This window comes from Penicillium coprophilum (assembly GCF_028826855.1).
Source record: "Penicillium coprophilum strain IBT 35676 chromosome Unknown utg000004l_segment0_segment0, whole genome shotgun sequence".
Lineage (NCBI taxonomy): Eukaryota > Fungi > Ascomycota > Eurotiomycetes > Eurotiales > Aspergillaceae > Penicillium > Penicillium coprophilum.
The window spans coordinates 6329263-6345438 of record NW_026622723.1 but is presented as its reverse complement, the minus strand read 5'-3'; the positions used below and the strand labels follow the sequence as shown (position 1 = coordinate 6345438).

At 47.9% G+C, this 16176-nt stretch overlaps 8 protein-coding genes across 8 annotated transcripts; 6 read left to right on the top strand and 2 right to left on the bottom strand.

The window, feature by feature from the left end:
* Positions 1 to 477: 477 nt before the first annotated feature.
* On the top strand, positions 478 to 2113 carry N7500_006829 (Major facilitator superfamily domain general substrate transporter; the record flags this gene model as incomplete). Its single annotated transcript, XM_056677973.1, has 2 exons — positions 478 to 1474; positions 1536 to 2113. 2 exons carry the CDS (start codon positions 478 to 480, stop codon positions 2111 to 2113), a joined length of 1575 nt encoding a protein of 524 aa, XP_056532973.1.
* Positions 2114 to 3260: 1147 nt separating this feature from the next.
* Positions 3261 to 5373, top strand: N7500_006828 (putative MFS allantoate transporter; the record flags this gene model as incomplete). Its single annotated transcript, XM_056677972.1, has 10 exons — positions 3261 to 3527; positions 3597 to 3744; positions 3807 to 3837; positions 3894 to 4160; positions 4217 to 4434; positions 4485 to 4573; positions 4628 to 4868; positions 4940 to 5033; positions 5097 to 5294; positions 5355 to 5373. 10 exons carry the CDS (start codon positions 3261 to 3263, stop codon positions 5371 to 5373), a joined length of 1572 nt encoding a protein of 523 aa, XP_056532972.1.
* A 908-nt stretch (positions 5374 to 6281) lies between these two features.
* N7500_006827 (uncharacterized protein) lies at positions 6282 to 6732 on the top strand (the record flags this gene model as incomplete). The annotated part of the gene is made up of 2 exons (XM_056677971.1): positions 6282 to 6404; positions 6445 to 6732. The coding sequence occupies 2 exons, from the start codon at positions 6282 to 6284 to the stop codon at positions 6730 to 6732; spliced, it is 411 nt and encodes a 136-aa protein (XP_056532971.1).
* Positions 6733 to 7022: 290 nt separating this feature from the next.
* N7500_006826 (mitochondrial 54S ribosomal protein bL19m) lies at positions 7023 to 7616 on the bottom strand (the record flags this gene model as incomplete). Its single annotated transcript, XM_056677970.1, has 2 exons — positions 7023 to 7501; positions 7565 to 7616. The coding sequence occupies 2 exons, from the start codon at positions 7614 to 7616 to the stop codon at positions 7023 to 7025; spliced, it is 531 nt and encodes a 176-aa protein (XP_056532970.1).
* A 387-nt stretch (positions 7617 to 8003) lies between these two features.
* On the top strand, positions 8004 to 9128 carry N7500_006825 (uncharacterized protein; the record flags this gene model as incomplete). Its single annotated transcript, XM_056677969.1, has 2 exons — positions 8004 to 8109; positions 8167 to 9128. The coding sequence occupies 2 exons, from the start codon at positions 8004 to 8006 to the stop codon at positions 9126 to 9128; spliced, it is 1068 nt and encodes a 355-aa protein (XP_056532969.1).
* Positions 9129 to 9403: 275 nt separating this feature from the next.
* Positions 9404 to 11263, bottom strand: N7500_006824 (uncharacterized protein; the record flags this gene model as incomplete). Its single annotated transcript, XM_056677968.1, has 4 exons — positions 9404 to 9499; positions 9555 to 10229; positions 10280 to 10668; positions 10723 to 11263. 4 exons carry the CDS (start codon positions 11261 to 11263, stop codon positions 9404 to 9406), a joined length of 1701 nt encoding a protein of 566 aa, XP_056532968.1.
* Positions 11264 to 11676: 413 nt separating this feature from the next.
* Positions 11677 to 12566, top strand: N7500_006823 (Nuclear pore complex component; the record flags this gene model as incomplete). The annotated part of the gene is made up of 2 exons (XM_056677967.1): positions 11677 to 11900; positions 11957 to 12566. 2 exons carry the CDS (start codon positions 11677 to 11679, stop codon positions 12564 to 12566), a joined length of 834 nt encoding a protein of 277 aa, XP_056532967.1.
* A 512-nt stretch (positions 12567 to 13078) lies between these two features.
* Positions 13079 to 16142, top strand: N7500_006822 (Hid1 family protein; the record flags this gene model as incomplete). Its single annotated transcript, XM_056677966.1, has 8 exons — positions 13079 to 13174; positions 13236 to 13857; positions 13913 to 14010; positions 14058 to 14300; positions 14357 to 14710; positions 14759 to 15002; positions 15059 to 15573; positions 15633 to 16142. 8 exons carry the CDS (start codon positions 13079 to 13081, stop codon positions 16140 to 16142), a joined length of 2682 nt encoding a protein of 893 aa, XP_056532966.1.
* Positions 16143 to 16176: the final 34 nt, after the last annotated feature.

Below are 16176 nucleotides of genomic sequence, written 5' to 3'. Positions count from 1 at the left end.
TTGCGGAGAGAATGGATATTCTCGAGCCAATGAGCAGCTCCGGGGGTATCGGCACCGCGTCAATCGGAGCCGTCCGAGAATCATAAAGTTGAGAGGATTTCAGATGTCCACAAAAGGGTGAAGACGTCCAATCCCATCAAATCACGTGGAAACGTGGATCTAGACGGGGATATCGGGAATCCAAAAGTGTCTCACTCTCGTCCAACTTAATACTTTAGCCCCTTCGGCAAAGCGAATTTGGCAAACTTGTCACTTAACTTCCCCAGATTGTGAGCATGACCCGGGGCCGAAAATTTGTACCCCGAAGCCGGGAAAAATGCGGAGGTAGTAGGCAGATGGTATGAGAAGCTGGAAATATTAAATCAACGAGACTCCCCACCGTGCAGCAGGAGAACACTTTGGATTATCTTGATTCACTCTCAAATCTTCTTTGGGCACCTTTGTCTTTTTTTTCCCTCGTCTTTTCCCTCTTCCATTATGGGGCTTGATCAAGAGAAACCCGTTGAAAGTGTCCATCTAGAGGCTACACCGACGTTGGATCCCACCGATATCAAGAAGCCTGAACACCTCAATGAAATCTCGGGATCTGTTATGAGCTTGAAGGTAGCTCTGACCAGTTACCGAAATGCGATGCTATACAGTTTATTCTTCTGCTTCTCTGCTATCCTCTGGGGCTATGACATGCAGGTCAGTGGTGGTCTTCTTGCCGCACCCGAGTTCCGCGCGGTGTTTGGATACACTCAACCTGATGGCACGACAATCCTTCCGGCAGAATGGCAAGCTGCTTTCAACATGATCGCGACAGTCGGTGGAATGGGCGGAAGTCTGCTCTGCGGGCCTCTCTCGCCTTACATGGGTCGAAGGATGACACTGACCATCGCTTGTGTCATCTCCAGTGGCTCTGTCTTCTTACAGTTCTTTGCATTCACACGAGGAGTTCTCCTTGCTGGAAAGTTAGTCAATGGAATCGCACTGGGCATGTTCCTCGTCACTGCCTGTGCCTACTGTTCTGAAGCCTGCCCTGTCGTGCTTCGCGGGATTACCATTGCCATGGTGAACGTCTTTGTTGTCGTCGGTCAGCTCCTCGGAAACTGCCTCATTAAAGCTTTCGGTGGGCAATCAAACACTTTTGCCTACAGAATCCCCTTTGCTTTCCAGTGGGTTTTCCCGGCGATTCTTCTCTCTGGCGTGTGGTTCTGCCCTGAATCTCCTTATTGGTACGTACAAAGGGGCAAGCATAGCGAGGCCAAAAACTCCCTTGAACGATTCCAGACTGGCGGAAGCATCGACAGCTGGCTCATTGAGATCCAAGAAACAGTTCGCATTGAAGAGGAGTCAGCATCGTCCGCTGGCTATCTGGATTGTTTCCGAGGAACTGATCTTCGTCGAACCCTGATTGTTATGGCCGTTTGGACTATCAACTCTTTCAGTGGTGTCAACTTTGTGCTAAGCTACTCAACCTACTTCTTCCAGAGTAAGTCTCTCAAGTTTGCAAAGTCATTTTTGTTTACTAATGATTTCTTTTTTCCCAATAGTCGCCGGCATCCCTACATCTGCCTCCTTCGATATGGGCGTTGGAGTAACTGCAGTTGGCGTCCTCGGAAATATCTGCTCCTGGTTCGTCATAAATACCATTGGTCGGCGAGTGCTTTTCCCTGGTATGCTCGTTCTCACTGCTATCGTCTTCATCATTGGCATTCTCGACGTGGTACCGAATTACAACTCCTCGATCGCTATGGGCCAGTGTGTATTGATCATTATCTGGAACTTCTTCTATGATCTCACCCTTGGGCCTCTTGGATACGTAATCTGCGGAGAGATGTCTTCCACTCGATTGCGATCATACACCGTCAGCATTGGGTTTTTCACGCAAAACTTCTGGACTTTGATCATGACTCTTACCGTGCCTTACATGATAAACCCTGATGAAGGTAATCTTCGAGGAAAGACAGGCTTTATCTTTGGTGGCTTCTCTATCATTGCCTCTATTTGGACTTACTTCTGCTTGCCAGAGACCAAAGGCAGGACCTTTGAGCAGCTCGATCATATGTTCCAGCAGAAGATCTCAGCACGCAAATTCGGCGCGCATGATCTAACACCAAATGAAGCATAAACTCGGGATAAGTTTCCTCTCCTGGGCATAGGTTCCGGTCTCCAAATCAACATGACTGTAACACACCAAGCACTACTAAATAGCTGTATAAATACATACTACTTTGATACGTTGTAAGATGATGGTGTTTTCCCTCGATTTCAGTACACCCATCATCAACAAATTTCAAAGTTAGCAGCTCTTTGAAAGTTGTCGGCTCACTGCAAGTGCAGTGTATCTTGTGATGTACTGCCACGATAGTGTAATGAAAGATCTATATTCCCTACGACCCAAGCTCTTATATTTAGTGCTGGCGATATTACTAGTCTGTGCATATTACGGATCAATTCTAATACAATCCGATATATGCCCTAGCTTTGCAACGCTAGCTTTTCTTGGCAGCTTCACGGACCCCCGCGCTATAAGTGCGGAAGAGTATTCTCAGCTTTATTATAAAGATTGTTTCGCCAGTTTTGAGAATTGCTGCGGGATGTTTCGCTCGGCTCGAGGTATTGTTATCGTCTACCCACGGACTTGTTCTTCTTACTCTCTTTGGTTTTCCCTTCATCCACGATTATATATTTCGGCATATTGCTTTTCCCGTCTCGAATTTAGCAGCAAAAACGGAGACTTTAGCGGTAGCTTTTAGGCAAAACCTGCTGTGGTCACTTTGATGATAGAATGTCATAATAAGCCTTATCGACCAGCAATGGGGTTAACTTCAGTGGATGATACAGCGGCATCAAACCCGAATTCTCGGACTTACACCGACAATGACAGTCCTTTTGTAGCCAGACTCATTTAGCTGGAGTGTACTGGTCAAACAGCTCGTCAGCCAAGACCCTTCCCCACGTTTTTGACGGGGTCATCTCTCACTTGCCGTCTCCCCCGTGTGGGGCCCCGGGGTTTCCCCGCAAAGATCCTTTCAGATAATCCTTCGCTAGGCCCCTTGAGGCAGTTCGGCTCTGAAATTTGCGGGGAAACTGGAGATGGCTTTTCAAGACATTGGACAAAGAGACTCGGCCTCGTCCCGAGGTCATTATGATCACTTTATACATTTCATGCTGTGCCGTTCCGCATTAGTCTTGCAGTTTATATATATCTACCCTTGTAGCTCAATCCCAGGTTTGTTTTCTCCATTTCATATCAGATGAGAAAAGATTACAATATGGCGAACCATATGCCCCCAGACCTTGACTCAAAGTCAAACGTCGCCGAACTTCCCACTATCAGCCATGCAGAAAGCAATCAAGTACACTCCAGATTCAAGTCAGCCAAAAATGCCGATGGCGACACCGCCATGGCGCTGTTTGATGATCCGGACGAGCTCCACGAGGATGTCGATCCAGTGGAAGCGAGAAAGCTGTTGTGGAAGATTGATTTCATGATCTTGCCCTACTTGGCTGTTTGTTATGCGTTCTTCTATATTGACAAGGTTAGTCTCGTTGATTAGGCTTCTTTTTCAACTGAAAGGATATTTGATGAGCATGCTAATGGGAAACAGACAACGTTGAGCTATGCTGCTATTTTCGGGATTCAGGAAGATCTCGATCTACATGGAACTCGGTATAGCTGGCTGAGCAGTATCTTCTATTTTGGTTTCTTAGCATGGGCATTCCCTACCAACTTTCTGATGCAGCGTCTTCCAATCGGTACATTTCTCCCATTACATGCCTAAAATTTTCATTGGATATCCATCTGATTCGTGTTTTAGGGAAATACTTGGGCGCGAATATTTTCATGTGGTTCGTTCGACTAGTATCGCAGACAATGCAATTAGATACTAATATTTCCCTTTCAGGGGTGTCTTCCTCATGATCCAAGCTGCCTGCAATAGTTTCGAAACCCTAGCCGTTCTTCGAGCCCTTGGTGGTGCCGCCGAGGCCTGTGCTGATCCAGCTTTCATGCTCATCACAAGCATGTGGTATACCCGTCGTGAACAGCCAATTCGTCTCGGTCTGTGGTATACAGCAAATGGTCTCGGTATTGCATTGGGTGGACTACTGGGCTACGGAATTGGTCATATTCGTGGTGCACTACCGTCGTGGAAATACGAGTTTCTCGTAATGTAAGTTCATTTCGTCTTGCCCCTATTGAAACTGCCCATTTTGCTAACCTTTTTAGTGGCGCCCTGTGCTCTACATGGGGTATTGTGATGTTTATCTTCCTCCCAGATTCACCTGTCACGGCTCGCGGTCTTTCCAAAAGAGAGCGTCGCATGGCTGTTGAGCGTTTGCGAGAAAATCAGACTGGTGTCGAGAACAAACATCTCAAGCCGTATCAGATTGTGGAGGCTTTTATGGACTATAAGCTCTACATATTCTTCATTCTCGGGGCTGTTTGTATGTGACTTGTCCCACATCCAAATCCGTTCCAACTAACAACTACATAGGCAATATTCCCAACGGTGGTATCTCGAACTTCGGTACCATCATCATTAAAGGGTTCGGTTTCTCAACATTGGTTACCACTCTCATGCAGGTATGATTAATCTGGTAGTCACATAGTTTTCAGCTAACACAATATACGCTGTAGATTCCGTACGGCGTTATTATTGCCCTCTCGATCTTGACATGCGTGTTTCTTAACGACCGCTACGAAAATCGAAGATGCGTGTTTGTCCTCATCTTCCTGATTCCTAACCTTGCCGGCTCCTTTGGTCTTCGCTTTGTTCCCGTCGAACACGGTGTGGGTCGTTTAATCTGCTATTACTTGACAGGCCCATATAACGCTGCATTTGTACTCGTTCTGAGCATGCAGATGGCCAACACCGCTGGTATGTAAAACATGTCCTCATTAAGTGCTCTATTCCAAGCATTAAGTAGACTAATGCTTTCCTGGGCTTAGGTCATACCAAGAAAGTCGTCACCAACGCCGTGCTTTTCTTGGGATACTGCACTGGAAACATTGCCGGGCCATTCTTCTACAAGACCGATCAATCGTACGTTTTTCCCATGGACTAACTCTACTGTTTCTAGAGTTTAAGAGCTAACTCGAGCTATAGACCTACATACTCGCTTGGCATCTGGTCTATGATTGTCTCGCACTTGATTGAAGCTGTCTTGATCAGCATCCTTGGTCTATTACTGCGCTGGGAAAATCAAAAGCGCGATCGTATCCAATCTCAGATGGAGGGTGGTCTCGAGGGCAGAGATCTGGATGCGACTGCGTTCTTGGATTTGACGGACCGGGAAAACCTGAAGTATGTCTCTTCTTGCTGTCCTCCAATTCTGGTAAGGAGAAAGCTAACGGTCTACAACAGCTTCCGATATATCTATTAAGTATTAGATTCCTCCCTCATCATATATCTACGTTGATAAACATTGGAGTGGGTGTTGTCAAAGCATTTATATAGTATAATGTACCTGGATTCAATTGCACAAATGACCCTCAAATCCTATTTTTAAACTGCGAAAAAGCCGCTACCAAGATGAAAGATAAGACATCTATAAAGACAGGTATATCACTAGCTTTTTTGGGCTGGTTCATTCCTATTCCACGGCACTTTGGCAACTAGCCCTAGTCCTTTTTCCGTAAGGTGTTTGTGAGGAATATGAAATTAAGCAAAGGACCCCAGTGCTATCCGCTCTAGTATAGGGCATCCTATTGTTGAAAGTGCCTTGAAAAAAAATAAAATAAATAAACAACAACAACAACAACAACAACAACAACAACAACAACACATGGTTTTTTTGTTTTTTTTTTCGTCATCATAAATAGAAGTCAGGGAGATCAAAGCGAGAAGAATAACCCGAACGCAAAGACCTCATTTGTTATTTCGATATTCGACAAAAGACCCCAGGTTAGATTGCCCAATGGCATCCGGACAGTGGTAAGACGAACGCACGATCCAGTACGACATTGACTCTAGTATAGTATGCGGGATATCATTGGACTGCCACATATCGAGAGTTGCTATAGGAGAGATGAGATTACTCATATCCTTGTTGAACAAGGTAGAATTCGTGTTTGTGAGATGACCAGTCGTCACGGGTCATTGTCATTAGTTGTACAAAGTATCGCAGAACATACCAGACTTGATATACGATACAGAGCAACCTTTGGTTGAATCATCTTCCTGCACTTAACTACGGCAATACCCCAAAGATGCCATGAGCCCGTTCCTTCTGACACCACATCCATCCAGATAAAATATCCCCCGGAGACTAGAGCGTCCTGTTCTATAGAAATGACGATTGATGGATTCGCCAAAACGATGAACACGCCGGATGGAGCTGTATTCCATCGGGCCTATGCACAGGATGACAGAGGACTTGAAAACGAAGCTATGACCATTATCCTTGCAAGTGCTGTATCATTCAATATCGATCGCCGTGCTAACTGATTTGTAGGATGGAAAAGAATTATTTCTTGAGAAAGATTACTTCTTCGGCAACCATCTGGACTCGAGGACTGCACCAGCAGTCTTGATATATGCAAATGAAGGGAGAGGGTTTGTTGACTCGCGAGATTCCAATGGGAAAATTGATACACTTGAAGTAGGGCCAGATTCTGGTAATGGTCTGAGAATCCTCGTTTTGGACGAAGGGCGGGATACATTCATTCACCAGGATGTGCAGATGAGGCGTTTCTTTCAAGTATGGAAGGACCGGACGTTCGAAGAGGTATCCAAGAACTGAACTGCATTGTGTATATCAAATTGCCGACATTTTGAACGAGGACAAGAACACTGTGAAATGAACAACCCGAGACACTTGTGTTGTCCAAGCTAGAGATCCAGGAAAACTAAATTCCCAGGAAGAGCTTGTCGAAACAAGACATCCATGAAGGGTATGAGAATGCTAAAAAAAAAAAAGAGCTCAAAGTTGTAATTCGCAATTTATAGACACAGATGAAGTACAAAATGATAGGTAGTAATACAGCCACATGCATGCAAATGAGGGTCACGCCAGACGTCCTCTTAACTCAATCACCTCCGACGGTTGCCACCACCCAAGAAAGCCTTCTTCTGGCGAACATAGCTGGCCACAACGTTCTCCACACTGCGACGATCGTGTGCTTTGTCTCTGAGGTAGTACAATCTCGCTCTTCTGCGCTTCTTCTCCGATCGCTGGACAATTTCCACGCTGTTCACGTTGGGACTGAAGACCTTGATCGACATCTCAACAGCGACACGGGTGAGCTCGTTTCGCATAAGGAAGGACGTCTCAATTCCGCGCAACTTGATGCTCATAACAATTCCGTTGAATGGGTCGCCGTTCTTGAATGTCACTCGTACGATATCGCCGGGCTTGACACTCTTCGGGTTTCGTCGGTAGTCGAACATTGCCTTGCGCTCACCGGTGGGGTCGAGAACTGCCAACTGCGATTCGGTGACCGCTGCGATAGGGTCCTTGCATGCTTTGCGAGCAGATGGCGGAGCAGGGTAGATCTTGAGGGGCTCGCGCTCTATATGAGAGAGCGACAATGAGTAAAACTCGCGTGATTATAACTCAATTCAGAAGGACATACCGGGATCCGGACGGAAACGAAGAGGTATTTGAGTTAGGAATTGCTCAGGCATGTTGGGGGAAGAGGTACCCGTTCGGGTCTCTTCGAATAGGCTGTCGAAATGAATCGTCGGTTGATTAAGGGTTGCATAGGCTCAGAAGCCCTCATCAAGGACCTTAAGCAGCCCAGCGGGCGCATTGCTGGTAGAGCCGCCATAGTTGTGATGTGGATGTCAAGTCAAGAAAGTCGGAGTCGAGTTTTGGCCGGATCGGCAGAATTTCCGCCAAGCCTCCTGCTACCCATTCGGGGGTTTCTACGATAACGCGATTGTTTTTTCTCCTCCAACTCCAGAATACCAATCAACCTCGTTCTCTTGTTGTTTTGGGGGAAATTCTATCGTCTAAGCGACTACTACTCCCAGACCCTTAATCGCTTCATACATAGCCTCTGATCATACACGATGGCGCAAATCGCCATGAGCAGGCTCTTCCGCCAGAGCACCACCGGCTCGGTGCGCCAGTCCATTCTGAGACCAATGCAGGCCCGCAGCTACGGTTCGAACTCAGGTATGCATTAATATATCCATCACATTATCAATTTCTCATCGGAGACGACCGGAACAGCAATCCCAACTTTCACCTCAACACCCTCACCCGAGTTAAATGAAGCCCTGGATCGATTCCGCAATGAGCTGTTCATACCTCTTGGTCTTCCCAAGCGACAGAGAAAGAGTGTTTTCAGGGAGAAATATGCCAAGCAATTGGAAAATGAGCCGATTGTCGTGAAGATCAGCGAGGACGAAGAGTTCACCCTCACGCCTAAGAAGCACCACGAACTGCCCTCGAAGAAAGAAGCACTCGAGGTTCTCAACATGATGGTCGCGACCAAGAACTTCAGCAACCTTTTCCCGTACCTCAGTGGACTCCGGATGTCAAACTATGTCATCACCAGCGATCGGTGGGAGTACATTATTCGCAAAACCAGCGAGGCTGGCAAGCTTTCAACCATTATCGAGTGCGCCAGGCAGTCTAACCGCACCGGCTTGAGTCTCAGCAACAGGAACATCGCCCGTCGTCTGTTCTTCGAGCTTCACAAGACAGCCGCGAAAGCGGACTTCAAGGGGGTCCCAACCGTCAAAGCTCTGAGACTCGCGAGGGAGGCAGCTAGCCTGATGGATGCTGAGGAACACTCCGTTCCGAACATTCAGGAAGACCCTAAACACCAGCCTTTCGTTATCGGTACACTTTTGGAACTCAGTGCTGCCTGTGCGAAGATCAAGGAGGCCGATGTATCCTTAGTCCGTGGCTACGCTCAAAAACTTGATGCAGCCTGGTCCCGGGGAAATTTCAAGGATGATGCGACTTCCCGCTTTGGAAATGTTGAGAGAGTCGAGGAGAACCTTGCCCTCTACAACGGCATGCGTTTGAGCCTTAATATGTCCAAGTTATCAGAAGAGACCGTGGCTTTCAAGGCTCGCTGCGATGCGCTTGAGCCTGTCCTGATTTCCCAATTGAAGCAAGTGAAGAACGCTGACGTGCTTGGTGACAAGGTGGTCAAGCAATTGCTCGAGCCAAAGCTCAAATAAAAGGTTGATGAAAACGCATGAGCTTGGTTGTGATTCCTTTTGGTGTTGATTGAGCCACATCGGCATGTATATTACTGTACTTCCCAGATATTTTGGAGCTGGTCTGTATTTCAGAGAGAATAGATATTTTATTTCCCGCAACATCTGATCCCGCCAAGTGCTATCTCAGAAATACGCAATAGTTTGGTCAGTTTCATTACCAAACGTCCCAGGACTTCGAGTTTCAAATACGCTCCAAGGAAATGCTACTTCAGTCGGTCAACTGATTGACACGCTCAGGAACACAATTCCAAGGTATTGTCCTTGCTGATGCGGGCTCGGCAGGGAAGGGTAACAGTGCCGCCGACAACAGCAGGGCCCGAGACGGTGAGCTGAAGACGCTAACGTTAGTTCTGTGTGCAATCATTGGAGTTGAGTATGTCATACCTGTCCCTCTACTGTGTCGTCGGGTGAGCCTTCAGGCACATTGGTCAGAGTAATTTCTGTGCTACTCAGCGGAGCGCCAAAGTGGCTAGGACCGGTGAGGCATCTATAGTCAAAGGCATTTGTTTGGGCAATCGCACCAGCCACACCGGGACCGGTCAAGGCATACACAACTCGAGCCCCAGTGAAGATCCTAAGCTCTGTCAATTGCTCAGAGGTAAGCTGGGCAGCAGGGTTGCCATCGATGCGGTGAGAAATGCAGAGCAAGCGGACTTCATCCAGCGAAAGCTCAGAGGTCGGGCTGACACGAGCCAATTGGCTGAAAAAGTTGCGCGTTGGCATATTTCCTGCATCCAAAGTCCGTGCCTGAAGCCAGCGTCCAAGAGAGGAAATGATACCAGTGTGTGGGCGCATGATATTGTCGTGGTACTCAGCCATGGTTTGCGATGAAGCGACAATGACTGTGGGAGATACCCCAGCCGTAGCCAAAGCAAAATCGACATTCTCCCCAGCGACAGAGTTGAGAGCGATGGATGAATTGGCAAACAGTGCAGCCAGAGTTGTGCAAAGCGGATATGACCGTGAAAGAGAGTCGATAGAAAGAACAATATCGCTTGGGTTGAAACTCTGGGTACGAGGGATAGAGGATATTATCGCTCCAATGGCAGACACAAGGTTCTAGTTCAATGTTAATGAGTGTGATACCACTTAATTTGGGTCAGTCTTACCTCTGGCTGGAAATCGATAAATTTGCCGGACTGTGAGGAGGACGGCCAAACAGTGATGACGGCGGGGGTTTCTGTCTTTGGGTCATACTGAGGAACATCACAGCTAGCGAGCTCCTTGAACTCCTCGACCAGTTCATGCCAAACCGCAACTTTCAGACTATCCTTGGCGTCCTCGGGGACTGCGTTCCAGTCCATATGTCGATTGCCATACTTGGCGACCCAAAGGACGAGCGACAATTGGTCGTTGGCCTTGGCGATAAGAGACAGGTCAAGAGATCCGGCTTCAGCAATAAGAACATCCGCGTTAGCATGTTGTAGATGCGCTGATAGTGTCTCTGCAGGAAGGTTGTGCGGCACGATGACCGTCTTGTATCCATAGAAAGCACCAGCTATATTGCACAAGGTTAGCTATCAAGAATAACGCACGAAAGGAAGATACACACCAAAGATCGTAGCTAGAAGCTCGATGGAGTCTGTAAGGCAAACGGCCACTGTTTTCACCCCGGATTTATGGAGATGATGACCGATAACGTTGATTTCTTGGGTCACCTGGTCCAAAGAATGTTCGATGGCCTTTCGACCTAGAACGGTGTAGATCTTGCCTTGCTTTTTCGACATAGTACCATCTTCATTCAGAGCTCCACGCATAGCGGTCTTCCAAATGTCGCGCAGGTCTCCTCTTCGGCCACCAGTCCATTTCGGAGCGCCCGGGTCCTTGACATTCAGTCCAAAGCGAAGGGGTAAACCATGTGGGGTTTCCAGGCATCTGTAAGTAGCAGATTCACCCTGTTGCCGTATCGGGGATGCGGTCGATTGGCGAGCAAGGAGGAACGGATGCACATCTGGATCTTTAGATGAGATGAGAGAGTAAAGCCCGAAGGTGACGACTATCCCAGCGACAATAGTAGTGTATATATTCCAGTCAGCCAAGATATCGGCCACCAAAGCATCTAGCTTCTCCACGAGTGAAGTATCAGTAGCCATTTTGGTGTGCAAAGGAAGAAGTGTCAACAATCGGCGACTATGACGTTGAGGGGCACGATAAGAGGTGTGTCAGCTTGGCCGGGTCAACTTATGCCCGTGTAACCCCCTTCCTCGGCCGCCGAGCGCAGCCACTTTGGGACTGTCAATCCGTCTTATGGTCAACAATAATGACATTCTAAAATCACAATCGCCAATAGGTATATGCATTACTAACTAACAGCTACTCGTGTTTGTTTCCCCCAGTTTAGTGTTGAAAAGGTTCAAAATAACAGTGAGTGCAATCCCTATTTGTCAAAAAGAGGATGAAAAAAACAGTCTAATCGTATACGAGTCGATGGCTAAATTCACAATTCCAGTCTCGAGTCAATTTCACTTCGCTCACTAGCCTTAATATCAGCTTTACTGCATTAGCAATGGCGACTCAATCTCTTCCTTCCACCCCGAAAGCGACACCTCCGCTGGCGCCTCCCACCCCAGAGGGTAACTTGACTCCTGGAAAATGGCGACACCCCCAACTAGATGAGATTGTTCGGCGCCAAAATGCGGCCACGTTTGATCAGAAAAAGGTGAAGAAGCTGGTCTGGAATAGTGCAGCTTTGGCAATGAGCTGGACATTTGGATCTACCTTCAAAAATTAGTGAGTACGATAAGAACTCCGGTGGATCACGTCGCGCGTTAACAGCCTTGTTTTAGTTCACGCCAAATTTTCGATACCAATCATATGTATCAAGAAATTCCTCTTTTCATCCTCCAGCTCTTCTTCGTTTTCAATATCCTAGTGGCGCTCTATCCCCTCTTCCGGCCGAAGGATGACCTCTCCGACATTCCTCTTACTCCCACTCAACGCTCACTTCTGGGCTTGGATCCCGCCGTCACACCACCAGCAACCCCTGGGACAACATATGTTACCCCACCCAGATACCGACTTTCCACTTCACGCAAGGCCAGTCCTGCAAGCAGACAGAGCTCTCCTATGTCCGCGAATGCAAGCTTTTCTGAGCGACGCTCTTCTATCAGCACACCCTTCTCGCCCGCCTCCAGCCCTCTACTTTACAAGGCAATGTCGAATGGAACCATGTCAAATGGAGGCAGAGAATCTGTTCAACGGCAGAGCTTTGGATCTCAGAGCTTTGGGTCCTCTGCCTCCCCTCTGGCTCGAAGTAACTCCTTTGGAGAGTCGACCTCGAGCATGGGCCCAAGCACACCTTCTCCGCTCATGGGAAAACGGGGAAGTCTGGGAGTCAAGAACAAGTGGCTATATGAGAGGAGCCGGCGGCTTTCAGCCAGTGGAGGAGCTCTCTGATTCTCTGCGGTTTTCTGAACAAATTTGGGAATGGGCGCTTGGGTCATTCATGATTGTGGTGTTTCAGGTCATAGCGGTTCTTTGCATTGCCAATGTATTACAAGGATACCAATTCAAGGTTTATTATTACAAGCTGCTTTCATTTGGCAAATCTTTGTTTATTTCCAATAATCGGGATATTGGATACCTTTTCCGTCCCTAGGTATGGGACAGATCCTCAAAGTGCTTTCTGATACATGCAGACAAATGGCAAGAATATAGATAAGGTGTATTTATATAAGATCAGTTAGAATTCTGCTATGATTTTAATCCACTGTAACTGGTGGCGGCATCCATCCGATCTGCCATACTTACCCCGTATTCAGGCCAAGATCCCGCGCCCGGACGATTAGGACCGCCAACCACTTCCAGCACTTGGCAAATAGACACCCTCTCACCTACACATCAACATTTGCTGTGAGAATCCGCATGCAGCCCCCCACGGCGTGATCTAGTAGCTGTTTCCTTCCGCTATGGGAGCTTCGGAGTCCAAGCTTGTGTTCAAACAGGGCATCTTCCGCCTCTCGGAGGAACAGGAGATCCCCGCAGACGACCCCTACTGGACCAGAGTATGTTTTGATACGAAAGAATCATCTGTCCTAAAGAAATCGTGACTAATCACACTGGCAGTTCTGGGAGCTTCCTGAATCAACCGAAGATGTCTTCAGCCTTTTCACACCGGCCGACATACGACGCACGCGCGATCATGCCTTGCCCAACTTCCAAACACTCCTTCTCGCAGTCACCTCGCGACTGACAGTTCTGAAAAACCACCCCTCGTTTCCTGACCCGGATCTCGCCCCTGAGCGTGATGTCCTCAATTGCATTCGGATCCTCACTCGCCTCCTCCCCTACATTTATGAAGCGGAGCATCTAGAGGGATGGGAGGATAATTTCTTCTGGGCAAGGAGGAAGAGGAGGACCAGACAGTCACAAATTTCTGGCGAGGTGCTCTTTGACGAAGCACAACCAGAGGATAACCAAGACGGGACATCACCACGCGCAGAGGATTACGAAGATGTGAAACCTCTTGCCGAAGAGTTGATAGACACATTGACGGACTTGCTCTTCTTTGCCGACTTCACAATCCCTCGACTTCCAACTGCGAAGAGCAAAGTCTCTTTCTCGATCTGGCAGAGTGGTGTTGGCTGCAACACGGCTATGGGGTCCAACAAAACATTGGAAAGCAACCGATGCGAGATTCTCCGGCTTATGCTTACACTGACTGGAAAGGCCATGTATTTGCCACCTAGTGAGTCCAGAGCCCAATTCAGCCAAGTTATTCCAGGATTTGCTGACTGGTATAGATACATTGCCCGTCCAAGGCGTCAAGGCAATTACTTACATCACAACTTGCCAAGATAAGCAGGCTGTCTTGACCCTCCTTTGCTCCCTTCTCAATACAGTATGTTCTGTCCAATCGGCTGTGGGAGCCATGCTAATCCAAAACAGGCAATGAAGTATAATCCTGCGTCGTGGAGAGTCCCATATGACCACGTTGTTTGGAAAGATCCCAAGCAGATATTAGTGATCTATTGCGTGCAGCTTCTTCTTGTCCTCTTGATGTATCCCATCCCAGAAGACGGCCGTGGGACTCCACCGAAGAATTACTATCGCCATTACTTCGGCAGGTTACATAGACCTCAAGACTTCCAATTCCTGGTGGATGGCATGACAAGAATTCTGAACCAGCCGGTATATACCCTCTGCTCAATCATTTTTTCAGACATTATGCTGATTGATCAAACCAGATGCAAGCCACTGCTTCTTATCTTCCCGGGAGTCAAAAATCAGTGAAATGGGCCCCTGAGATGTTGGTCCTTTTCTGGGAGACCTTGCAATGCAACAAAAGGTTCCGGTCATTTATCATCGACTCCAATCGCTCCCATGACTTCCTTGTTCTATGTATCTTCTATGCGATGGAGTATAGAATGGATGCTTCCAAACAAGGGGTGGTCCGGATGTGTGTTTTCATCCTTCAGACGATGAGTGCTGAGCCAACGTTTGGGAAGAGCCTAAACAACAGTTTCGAAGCCCAAGAAACCTTGCCACAGTCGATCCGGCTACTCAAGTTCCGGGGGTCTTATGCCGACTATCTGATCATGGTTTGTTTTTCCCCATCCAAAATAATAATAGCAAACTAACCGCCTCAGTCGATTCACACGTTGATGACAACCAGCAAGGGGAATCTTGACACTGTATATCCTGCCCTTTTGATCATCCTAAACAACATTGCTCCCTATATCGAACGCATTTCTCCGAGCGCCTGCTCGAAGGTCATTCAACTTTTCTCTTCCATGTCTGCGCCCAGTTTCTTGTTGGCAAACGAGACCAACCACACTCTTCTTGCTTCGTTGCTCGACTTCATCAACATTATCCTCGAGCACAAATTTACCGGTAAATTCCCTACCCGGATCTTATCCGTCGGCAAGGTCGTTTCTAATCTTATCTAGACAATCCGTATCTCGTCTACTCGATACTAAAATATAAGCAACGCTTCGAAGCTGTGAGAGCTTTCACTCTCGAGAGTGGCCAGCAAGAGATCGAGCGGCAGAATGAGAAGAGGAAAGCTGGCAGTAGTTCAGATATAGCTGTCAGCCCCACACTTTCACAGTCAGAGGATGATCTCCACACTCCTTCGGGTGCCCGATCACCGTTGACTAGGATCCCCGAAGAGAACAGCCCATTTGCAATTGGCGATGACGACTCCGATGAGGACCGTGAGGAAGACGGCGCACAGACTCCATCACAATCATCATTCTCAGCTCAAACCTCACGGAGACCCTCTGTGACATCCACTATAGACGAGAACGGAGCGCACCAGGTGCGAGCAATGTCCGAAAAGGCACGGGGAAAGAAACCTGCTGGGCATCCCACTTTCTCCCGACAAAATAGCATGACCAGTCAGACAAGCATGTCTGCTATTTTCACCCCCTCCGCCAGCGGCTTCACACCAACCGTCCCATGGGTAAGTCTATACAGATACACCTTTCCCCTAAATATTTCGCTACTAACAATATTTCCAAGCTCGAGTCTTGGTTGCCGGAGCTTCCTTTGCACACGATCCTCACCATCATCTCAGCCATTGCACCTCATATCCCTGATGCAGCGCTCGCAAGCGCAGCTAGCCCGGAGGCCCGCACACTAATCCACAATCTCCCATCATTTGCTGAAGAACCGGAGGTAACAAGTATTATCTCCGAGCCAACCCCCGTTCGCGTGCAATCATTCGAGTGGTCTGCACTTTCCATGGGCTGGTATGAATCACTGCTGTGGGGCTTCATCTTTTCCAGCGAGATGGTAGTGGGTTCCGCTTCTGGTGCAACTCCAGGAACAGTTGGTGTCTGGAACAGCACAGCTATTAAACTCTTCAGAGTCCAAGAGGCTGCCGCTCAAGGCCCTACCTTGCTTGCGCCCAAAGGTGCAGTTGATGCTGTGGGCACTAACCTGGTCCAACGTATCGGAAACCTCAGCCTTCGAGGTAGAAATTCACAAGACTCCGGAGCTGCCTCTTCCCCAAGTGTGCGGGAGGTTTAAGGTCATATTTTCCGTGACGTACATAGTTTTCATT